We start from the raw sequence: 11962 nt of genomic DNA on the forward strand, positions 1-11962 counted from the left end.
GACTGCATCATCAGTTAGGCACACGGAGCTGTGGCGCAGTGGATCTTTTGCACCACCCGTGTAAGTGCACATTAAGCCGGACCGATGACTCAAGGGTATGATTCGCCAAGAAACCCAGCACCGAACCAAATCAATACCGGTTAACCCATTTCCCGGCAGGGCCTTGACCTTTGCAATAGTGGGTGCAAGCTTTGCACGTTCAACAGTGGTGAGCTTTTCGGGAAGATGATGCTTTGGGTCGAGCCGTTGGACACGATAACCCGACAGTGGATTTTCATCAGCCGGAGAAGTATCTTTGCAATAGAACCATATTTGGTTCCAATCTTTGGGGTGACTCGGTAGGCGAGCATAGGGGAAGATAGCATCTCTTCTTCGTTGAATTGAGACCCCGCCAAGTTCTAAGCTGGGTCCATTAGTAAACTCGTTTTGCCGGTTCAGATAAAAATATTCCCTGAAGAGTTCAACATTGGGTTCTTCTTGAAGGTACACTTCACAGAAATCTTGAAAATTATAGATGTTTGACACGGAATTGGTTCTGATGTCTTGAGGATGGAGTTGAAAGAAGTACAGAATGTCTCGGAAAAATTTGGAACCGGGCGGTGAGAAGCCTCGATTCATGTGATCAGTAAAAACAATGACCTCACCATCCTTTGGCTGAGGTCTTTCTTCGCCTGGTTTGGGGGCACGCCAATGCATGATATTTTTTGCTGGTAAATAGCCGATTTTGACAAAATCTTTGAGTGTGTTTTTGGTAACAATAGAGGGAACCCAATTACATGAAGTGACTGTCTTCGGCATTGTGAAGGAAGAAGCCTAAACGAAAGAAAATTTGCCGGTTTAAGTTGATTCGTTAAGCCGAAGGTAAACACTGCAGTATGTATTCAGATTGGCGGCTTAAATGGGGCCTAATGACATATGGCTAGTTATAACTGGTGATGTAAGCCGCCATGACCATAATGGTATTTAAGATCTATCAAGAGTGAAATCTACTAAGTGTTGGACAAACAGGTTTGATAGACTGGAGCAGCTAATTTGGATCTAACGTTGTGTGAAAGAAGAAAGTAAATCAAAGCCTAAATATCGCAGCAGCGGAGGAACTAGCATATTGGCAAGATTTCTGCATCTAGGAAGTGTATTCAGTGATTAAGAGAAGGTACAGAAACAGTTTCCGCATATTTCAAAGGTTATTTTTAGATTGAAGAAAGGATCAAACCGAGGTATGATGAAGGACGACGACAAACTCCGAAGAACTTCAGAAAACCCTAATGGAGATCTACAGCAGAGAAAGGAGAGGTACTTACTGGATCCATTGAGCCATGGAGAGGTTCCGTAGTTTCTCTGGTCTTGTTCAGGTCGATGCAGCGGCCAGGGTCGAGGAAGCTGACGAGCTCGGCGGCGGCAGTGCTCAGGCGTGCAGATGCGTTACGAAGAGAGAGAGAGAGAGAGAGAGAGAGAGAGAGAGAGGTTGAAGACAAGAAGGAAAAGGGGAAAATGAAAAGGTTGCCTGACCCTATTTATAAGGAAAGGGGTAACAGGCGGGCGCAAAAATCAAGGAGGCCAAAGAATGATTATCCAGCCGCTCGGACGCCTCGATCTTCGGGATGGTTATTAAAGATAAAGGATTTATTAAGGTATGCTGGATATTGTGCGAAAATAATGACAGATGACGTCATGGCGGGTTTCTGTAATTCCAGGAGATGACGTCATGACGGGTTACAATATCTTGCAAGAACAAATGAAGAAGGATTTTTTCTGAAGTGTTGAAGATTGACATGAACAAGTTTAAATCAACCTGGGGCCTAATGTTGGGGATATGACTATTGGGTATGACCCGCCCAGGAGGGGCCGGGTTATCCCAATGGCGGTTCATCAAAATAAAGCCCATGAAGATGTTGAAGATGGCGGTTCATGAAGCAGACTTACTAAAAGGCTCAAAGCCCAAAGGCGACTTAAGGCCCATAGGTGTAAACCGCCATATATGTATGACTTGTATTGTAAAGCAAGTGTAATTAGTCACCGGGCCGGACACGTTATTTATGAGCTGGCCGGGACTTTGTAAGCCGCTGGACGTCAACCTGTGTATATAAAGGGACGACCCGACGACGGCTTAGGACAAGAAAATAACATATCGAAAGCTAGGTCAAGCGTATTCGCTTCTTGGTAATCGAGACATAAGCAATATCATTTCAAACTGGATTAGGCCTTTACCTTCACCGCAAGGGGTCGAACCAGTATAAACTCCTTGTATCCTTTATCCTGTTTAACCCCTTTAAGTTAACCCTGTTGCGATGGCTCCACGACTAAGTCCTTCTGCTAGGACATCTATCATGACAATTCCACGACATGAAGGGAGGGGGCACAAGAAGTGAGAGACCCAATCCCACTTTCTTCGAATCTGTGCATTCAACACAAGATAAGTTATGTACAAATTCTTTAGAAAAATAGTGAGAGCTTTTCTTGGTATGCATGCTTAACTTTACGCAACGACGAAGCCATCGCCTCGGCTCTACTCACGAGCCACTATTGAAATTACATCAAAAAATGATAAAGTGCCTATCGCTTGTTAAGCCTTATACAATGAAAGGTGCTTAGGGAGGTGCTTAGAGAAATAAACCAGACCTTTTTTAAGCACCGGTGTTTATTTGTACAGGGTAGATGCTTAACTAAGCATCTCTCCTTTAGAAATAGGCACCGGTGCTTCAGAAAAACTCGGTTTATTTTTCTAAGCACCTTCCTAAACACCTCTCATTGTACAAGGCCTTATGGGCAAATGACTGTCGTGGGGTGCCCTTGTGCTCATGCGCGAGCTCTATGACTAAGCTGGCTCCGTCACTAACCTTACACGAAGATAATTAGGAACTGACACAGTACGCAACGATAACAATAGTGAGAACACCGTCGCTGGGTGCTATAAACTTTCTTCCAGCTTAATTATCTGCCGATCAAAGATTGTTTTTGCTGGATTTCTGAGTCGAGCGGTTCCTTCTTCTCTGGTAAAGAGCAGCGACAGCAGCGCGTCGACGACTCGTTTTGACGACAGTAGTAGACCTCCTGTGGTCTCGAAATCTTGATATATTTTTATTATATTTCAAATACTTTGTATACTTTCGGTGATCTTTTATAAATAGATCTGATCTTAACAAAAATGGTTTAGTCGGGAGATGGTTCGGCCATGGCTTGTGGGTTGCCATCCGATAGCTATCGAGCGGCTCGCAGCCGAGTCGGAAGCCCCTGTGGCACGCGAGCTACGAGTGCGCCGTCGAATGCTGAATCCGAACACGTGGTGGCAGATCACGTCACGTCGGGTATGCTTTTTTCCCCCTATATCCATTATTTTTACCGGACCCCCGCTGGGGTTAGCCGGACTAATCCCTTCCATCCCGCACCCTTCGTCTAATCGCCCCCAGCCCATGGAGGATTCCAAGGGGAGCGACGGCGGCGGCGGCGAGAGGCCCGGCGCCGACCACAACCCTAGCCCGGATCAGCCCCCGCCGGTCGCCGCTCCCGGAGGAGGGGACGATGCCGCTGCGGCTGCTGCTGCTGCGGCGGCCTTGGCCGAGGACGAGGCGCGGCGCCCGTTCACGGCCCTCAGCCAGGTCGACGCCGACCTCGCCCTGGCGCGCGTCCTCCAGGAGCAGGCAAGTGCCTAGATCTCGCGGCCCGGGCCGTCCCCTCCACGTACCTAGGGTTCCGAGGCGCGCGACTAACATACCGTTTGGATCGGTTGCAGGAACGGGCGTATATGATGCTCCGGATGAACGGAGTCGGCGGCGGCGGCGGCGAGGGCAGCGACTACGGGAGCTCGGAGGCCGGGAGCTACGAGTACGACGAGGATGCCGACGAGGACTACGAGGAGGAGCTCGAGAACCACCTCCGCGTCCACCACCACGAGCACCCAGGCGGCGGCGAGGGTGATGGGGACGATGATCTCGAGGCTGATGGCGAGGGCGAGGGCGAGGGCCAGGACGAAGGCTCTGAGGAGAGCGAGTACGAGGAGGAGGGGTTCGATGAGGATGAGGAGGTGGAGGATGTGGAGCTAGACCCTGCAGAGTACGAGGACGACGAGGCTTATGCGCGGGCGCTTCAGGACGCTGAGGAGCGTGAGGTTGCCGCGCGGCTTATGGCTCTCGCTGGGATCAGCGATTGTGAGTATGGATTATTCTTTTCGGGTCACTTCACAGTTCGCGCGGGTTGCTGATGTACAGTTCTGCTTTTCCTTTGTAGGGCGGGCGGTGGAGCATGTCGAGGATCACATAAACGACGCGCAGGTACTGATTTATGTTTCCTTGTCTTGGATGGATTTAATTTTTGTATGCAGAAGTTGGAGGTTGGGAGCACCAGTTTTGATGAAATGATCATGTACCGATAGCGATGCTTATTTTGTTAATGCGTGTGACACACAATGTAGTAGTACTTGCTTATTTTCATTATGCAGTGATATAGTTCCTTGCCAGAGCTAAATTATTCTCTGATATACCACGGCACTTATTTTGGAACGAAGGGAGTAGTAATCAAAGCCAGATGCCTATGTGAAGTAGGCAGCGTTGCTGCATACCACTCTTTGCTAGAGATGTGGTTGTGCTGGAGGGATTTAGAGTTTCCTGGTTGTTGAAGGGAGTGCTGCGGCATTCCGTTTGTCGATGCTGCCTCCTCTCTTGCTCGCTCGGGAGAGGCATTTGTTCATCTACTGGGTGCGTCCTGGGCTGGTCGTGTTCTAACCTCAGGTTTGACGTGTAGAAGTGCAAAAAAAGAATCCCTGTAGCAAAAAAGGCGCTGCAAAGCGTGCATGTGCGTCTAGTAGTATTCTATAACCGGTAAATTTACCTCCTGCTATATTTTCTCAGAGGATTATGGCAAGCACCTCCAATTCCTCTAATTTCTATGCGGAGAACTTTGTGTTTGTTCAAATTGTGGTATTGTGTTTTTGCGTACTTGTTGAAACCAGCCAAATTTGAACAGAGCAACTGACTATTTACAAATCTGCACGTGTTATTGAAAAAACACAGGATTCATGGCAAGAGGTTGATCCAGACGAGTACTCTTATGAGGCAAGTTGTTTTTGTTTATTCCCTTTGGTGCCTGGGCCTGCATCTAAAGTTCCAAGATGCAATGCTAATGGTTCTAGCCATGGTTTCAGGAATTAGTTGCTTTGGGTGACGTAGTTGGTACAGAAAGTAGAGGTCTCTCTGCTGATACACTTGCTTCCTTACCTTCAGTAACTTACAAGACAAAAGATATGCAAGATGGCAACACAGAACAGTACGTTCAAATACTTTTAAGTTTCATAGCCTTCCAGTAATATATATGTTATTAAAGTGGCATGCTGACGTGTAATTATTGTTGGTAGATGTGTAATTTGTCGTGTGGAATTTGAGGAAGGTGAATCTTTGGTTGCACTTCCCTGCAATCATTCATACCATCCTGACTGCATTAATCAGTGGCTTCAAATAAATAAGGTACAATGCTGCTTTCGACTTGGTTATTGTTAGAACATGTACAATAGCTTCCCATAGATGAGGATTGCCTACGTTTTCTGGTATGAAGCATATCAGGCAATCACACCTGAATAGAAAATTTAGGGTTCCTTTGTACCTCTACTATACACCATATGTCTATGCTTATTACTAGCTATGACTTGCTTTAGCCTTATACCTGTTGTCTGAAATGCACCTCTGTGCATATATCTTTCTAGAGGATTGTATGATCAATAGTTATGATATAGTTTCATATATCCCTTTTAGTAAAGCTAGTTTCATATATCCCTTTTTGCAAGCCCAGTAGAATATCATAAGTAGTGGGTGCTATTGGAAGAGGTATGTCGTAGTAATTATTAGTAGTACACCCATTTTGGCTACACAAGAGTTCTTAAGCAGTTATCTTGTCTCGCTTTGGTTAAATGAAGATAGCATGGTGAAAGAAATAAGGAAGGGCTGACTGCTTTGTTGTGCCTCTGAGCATTTTCTTTCTTTGTTTGGCTTCAGTATCTTGAGTAACATCACTGTCCACAACTCGCCTATGGGATTCGTAACCGGTCTATAATGGTGTAGATAGACACTCAGAATGTTGCTAATTACCAACACTCAGTTATGCACCGGAAACAGTAATCTTCAATGTATTTACCATTGGACCTAAACTCAGTTTACATCTTGACTTATATGAGTGGAGTAATAAAATAAAGCTTTTGGCCTTCAAGTACTCCCTCCGTCCGGAAATACTTGTCAAAGAAATGGATGTATCTAGATGTATTTTAGTTTTAGATACGTCTATTTTTATCCATTTCTTCGACAAGTATTTCCGGATGGAGGGAGTATAAAATTAAACTTGTGTACTATGCAGTTTTTTCCAGTCTCCCCTGGGTCAATGAAATACCTGGACAGTCTTCATGCGCCAGGTAGTGAAGGCTGTGATCCAATACCTGGACAGTCGGCACGGATTATAAATCCAATAGCTTAGTTGGCTGACACAATAGCTAGGTGGACCCATAAAGCAGGAAATAATGAGGCATAAATGGTTTACCAAACTAGAATTCATTTCATAAAAGGACATTCTTGTTGAAAAATTCTTATATATGACCCTTTGAATTGTAGCCAGCCAATTTCGGATAAGTTGTATCCCTTACTACAAAAAAGGCAGGCCTTACCGTGCAGGGAGGTTGCTAAAGCAATAAAATCATTCATGTCTTGATACAAATATATCAACTATAAGATTCAGCATACACATCGATATAAATAAAACACTATTTAAGTTCAGGAACCATGCAAATACAGCTACAACTCTATAACAACTGAGTAAAGATACATATAAAAGTTTATTTATTTTCAAATAATCTGAGTATTATTCATCTTCATTCCAAGTTATCAATAATACTCCCTCTGTCTCAGCGACACTTATTTTGGGATGGAGGGAGTAGAAGATAGAAGCCCACTGGAATGAAAAAGATAAAATCCATCTTCTTAGCTAGTTCGGACCTCTCGGGCTTGCTACAAGGTAGGGTCCCCATGAGCAACTGTACCCGTAGACCTAAATCTGAAAGAGGAAATGTTCATGTGTTGGCTCAGCGTCAAATGCACGTTTAGCTTATATATACACTGCATATGAGTAGAGCAGAGACACAATGGATGAAGTACACGGTGGTTACCTGTGAGATTGTTTGTGCGGTCTCTGACCGCATACCCCCTGATTCTGGCCATACTATTCATGCAATGCCGTTGGGCTTTTTCGCCGCCAGCATGGCTGCCGCCACTCGTTGTGCCTGTGGTTGACATCTCCCCAATGGATATTGTGCCATGAACACCCAACATTTCCACCATGTGCAATGTGCCAGTGTTGAGGCCGACTGCTCATGATGGAAATGTTGGGCGGCTGTGGCACAATATACATCGGGGAGGTGTCGAACATATGCACAACGTTTGGCAGGGCTGATCGGTGGTGGCGGACAAGGCCCATGTGCAAGTCGCACGATGATGATATGATGAGGATAACCAGGATCACAGAGGTCGCTGCAAGAGTCAGCGCAGACACCCTCGCAGGCAGCCATCGTGTTCTCCATCCATAGCGCTTGTGTTTGATGCTCAGATGTAATTCAAGTTGAACGTACATTTGATACTAGGAGCTAACACCTGAACATTTTCGCTGTATTTTGTGTCTACTAGTGCAGTTGCTTGTGGGGGTCCAGCTAGTGGCAACCCCGAGCGGTCTGAGTAGCTAAGAAGATGAATCTTCTCCTTTCATTCTTCTGTTGGTGGCAGCTTTGCAGGAAGTTAACAATTCTCAGATTACTTCGAAAATAAATAAATTCTTAGATGTATCTTTACTTAATTGGCTGAGTTGCATTTGCATGGTTTCTGTACCATATTATGTTTTATTTACATCTATGTCCACGGTGAATCTTAAACTTGAAATATTTTTGTTAACACATGAATGAACAAAAATGTTTTTCTTGTCTTAGCAACCTCCGGGCACCCTAAGGCCTTCCTTTTTTCTAAGTAGAAATGCACCTTATCCGAAGTTTGCCGGCTATAATTCAAGGGTTACTATGCTTGTTAAATTCTTCCTATATAACAGTTGCTCGACAAGAATATGATCCATACAAATAAATTCTCCTCTGGTAAAGCATTCATCATGCTTATTTTTTGCTTGTAGAAAGAGCATTTGCGCCTTTTTATTTGCTACTGCTAAAAAACATTTGTTCAGTAATATTAACACCATGATTTTTGTGTGTGTTAATTAGAGAGGTAATTCAAGTTGTTGTCATGTATGATTCTAAACGATTGCGTTGCCCTGATAAGCTCTATACACCGTGGCTCCATGCCAGACTCCTCTACCAGTAGATTGTATCTTGTTGATCCCATGTTAGCCGAGGATTATATACACACTAGCATGAACCACAAAACTGATTGCAGTTGTATTTGATGAGTAGTATACAACAACCAATGCACTTGTTACTTGGCATCATAAAAAGGTAATACACCATAACCATAAAAGGGTAAGAACACCATAGCAGTTTAACGAATGGCACGTGTCTGGGCTGGATTTTGATATTTGGAAGTTAGGAGGAGTGGCGGCCGGAGGACCGGGATTGGGGAGGAGGGGTGACTGGGAAAACATTCATTGGCAGATAGTCAGATTGACTGGCTGGGTCGTGTAGTGGTAAAAGAAAATGCATACTGCCATGTATGGATCGAATACTTTCCCATTCAAAACACGAGTGATGTGGTGACTTGCTGGTTTGATTGAGCTTTGTATAGCGGCAAGTGAGGGGTTCGAGACTCCGCAATTGCATTATTTGCTTTATTATGATTTTCTTTCACAAACCAAAATAGGGCCTGTCCAGTGGGGTTGGAGACTCCGCTATTGCATTTTGTGTGTGTTACAAACCCGATGGATCCTGGGTGGATGAGGGAGTAGGGGTGAACTCACCACCACCACCACAACCAACTCGAATTTACAAGACAGTAGATATAGATTTGCAGCTCTCTTAGATTTTAAATTTTGACAAGATGTAGTTGACTATGTGCAGGTATGCCCTATGTGTAGCGCAGAAGTTTCTACCTCAGCAAACAAGCAGGCATGACCAACAGTCGTTGGTAAACCAACTTCATCTTCAGAAAAAAAAAGAAAAACAAACCAGTTGTTGGCACTTTGTGGGAGTATGTAGTGGCATCATTCTAGTATCCCTGATGTTTAAACCAGAGCAAGGCAGTAGAAACTTCCACAGTACAAACTTGCGAGGGGACCAGGGAAATGGAGCATTTTTTTATGCCTTGCCGCTGGTGCTCTGCGTTCTCTTACTCTTGTACACTAACTGTGTTATTACCGTCGATCATTTTTCTTTTCTTTTCTTGGTGTATATTATGAGTATCGCATTAATGCATTGGGATTTAGAGATTTATATCTGGAGTAGATATGCAGTATGGATGTGCTGGAATTTATATATTCCCATTTAATCGCTCGTCATCACATCAGAGTTGATGAGTATTTCCAATATTCACATTTATAGGCAATCAATTATGATTGGTCGTGCATTATTTAGATGACAATAAATGCGGATTTATTTTGATAGGAGTACGTAATACAGTATATATTAGAAGTGAAAATAAATGCAGATTTCTTTTGATAAGTACTTCCTTAAAATAAGGTGCATGGCGATTCTATAAATACCGGTCTCACAAATTTAATCCTCACAAGTCTCGGTCTCCGAGCGTCAAAAAAGGGGAAAAAAACTATCAGTCTCTGTGTTTTCTCGCTTTCTCTCTCTCAAGTCGCAAACGAGCCGGAGAAAGACGGGTATTTTGGGTAGGTTCCCGCCGTTCTCGTGATATTAATGGTCCGTGCAAAGTTCGTATAGCTAATTATGTTTTTGTTTCCTTTCAGTAGTAGTCTGAAAAAAACGTAACCCCAACGAGGACATGGGACAGCCTGGAGGCTAATCAAGCACTGGAGGCGTCGGTGAAAATCAGGCCCAGCGAAGCAACCCCCTTGGCTACCTCACCGCTTCTTCGGCTATCGGCAGAGCGCAGGCCGTTCAGAGGTGGTGCACCACGCTTTGGTCCTTCGACTGCCCCCAGTTCGACAATCTCCTCGCCAGCCGTACCGTGTCTGTGGGGAGTAACAATGGCGTGGGTCGTGGATTGCCTTTTCCCACGCCACCACGCGTGGTGCAAGGGCAACAACCGAGGTACCACTACCACGCCACTGGACGGGACGGTGTTTTGCCGTCATCCCTTATGCAAGTTCGGAGCACGGACAATTTCACCTTCCAATCGCCACAACCACGCTCCGTGGCACCCAACAGGGGCAACCACTTCTATTCGCAGTCTCTCGCGCCGCCGACACAGGTGGTGCATGCACAGTTCCTTGGTGGTATGACACCGACGGCTTTCGGGGTTCTCAATGCTTCGTCGGTACTATGAGTGTCAGAATCAACGCGAGCACATAGTGTTTTTCTGCTTAACAGCGTAGATTCTGGTCGACGCGACGCTCTTGCGCGAGAAGCGGGCACCAGTATCATGCAACGGAGAGAGCCGACTCGTCGAGGCACCGGATCTGAGATAATTGCATCTATAGTCTTTATAGTCGTTGGCCACGTTTAACTTGATCCTAAAACTTGCGTATTACTTCAATACAGTCCTGGTACATGAAAATACGTGATCAATACGGTCTCTGAGGTTGAAACAACAGTCCTGGCTCTACACATTGCATACGTATCGCGTACTCTCTTGTATGACACATCAGCACAGGGCCACCGTCAGCCCGGGGCCCATATGTCAGTGGGAGCGAGAAATAAAATAAACAAAAAGAAAAATCCTTGTCGCCACCAAGCTTCGAGCCAGCGACCGCCGGCCCAATTCTGCACGAGCAAGCCACCACATTACGGGCCCTCTTCCGATGAATTTAGTTAGACATTCTTTTATATAAACAACATTGTCCATTCCGCCACAGACATTTTTTTTAGGACGCGCGTGCTAGCGAATTATTCCCTCAAAAAAGAAAGCGTGTTAGCGAATTAAGCTGGCAGTAGTATTGTTTTTCGCGAAAAGCAGTAGTATTTGCTACTAATAAGATGAACATGGTTTCGAACCATAGTTTATCTTCTTTTTCGTTTTTTCTGTTTATTTTTTCGTTTCTTCCTTGTCTGTCTATTTTAATTTTTAAAATAATGTTTAAAGTATTCAACATTTATTAGCGCTTACGAAACTAGTTCAGAAATTTTTAACACATCACATTTGTTGAAAATAGTTTGAAGTTTCAAAATTTGTTCATGGTATGAAAAAATATTACAAGTTTTAAAAAATGTTTTCATTTGCAATTGTTTTTCTTATTATTTTCAAATTGTTTCTGGTTATAAATTATTGTTCAGCAATACAAAAAAATCCCCCTTTTCAAAAAATGATACAGAATTCAAAAGAATGTTATCATTTTGATGAATTTTTCTTCAACAAGTCCTTTTCATGTATTTATGTTCTTTGTATCTCTCACATACAAGCACATTTATTGATGAAATATTGCACAGTGATATTGCGCTACTATACATGCATATACATACAATTTTGGATTTTTTTTCAGGCACTAAAAGTCCTTTTGTTTACCAAAAAATACCATGCGTACTCCCCTGCACCCAATACGTACAGAATTTTTGAAAATGCGATTATTTTTCAAATCATATTTTTTTAAAAAAATTGTGAATATGTTTTGTATTCATTAACATTTTTTGAAATTGCGTACATTATTTTAGAACTCGTCAACAAGAATTTATGTGTAGGCGAACTTTCTTGAAATTTGGGAACACATTTTTATATTCAAAAACAGTTTTTGTCTGTGACGAACATTTTTTGGATTCATGAATATTTTTTTGAATCAGTGAATATTTTTAAAATATTGTTTTTTTACCTTCCCATACGTTGTTTTGATTTTTTTTTATAAATTCGTGGACATTGTTTTGTAGAAACGAACCTTTATTTTT

The 11962-nt window shown here is 43.6% G+C and overlaps 1 protein-coding gene across 1 annotated transcript; it reads left to right on the forward strand.

Annotated features, from left to right (window-relative positions):
• The first annotated feature begins 3350 nt into the window (after positions 1–3350).
• LOC119302641 (E3 ubiquitin ligase BIG BROTHER-related-like) lies at positions 3351–9404 on the forward strand. The gene is made up of 7 exons (XM_037579682.1): positions 3351–3638; positions 3731–4145; positions 4225–4268; positions 5007–5048; positions 5138–5259; positions 5348–5456; positions 9020–9404. The coding sequence occupies exons 1-7, from the start codon at positions 3411–3413 to the stop codon at positions 9071–9073; spliced, it is 1014 nt and encodes a 337-aa protein (XP_037435579.1). The 5' UTR covers positions 3351–3410; the 3' UTR covers positions 9074–9404.
• Positions 9405–11962: the final 2558 nt, after the last annotated feature.

This window comes from Triticum dicoccoides, chromosome 5A, assembly GCF_002162155.2.
Source record: "Triticum dicoccoides isolate Atlit2015 ecotype Zavitan chromosome 5A, WEW_v2.0, whole genome shotgun sequence".
Taxonomy (NCBI): Eukaryota; Viridiplantae; Streptophyta; class Magnoliopsida; order Poales; family Poaceae; genus Triticum; species Triticum dicoccoides.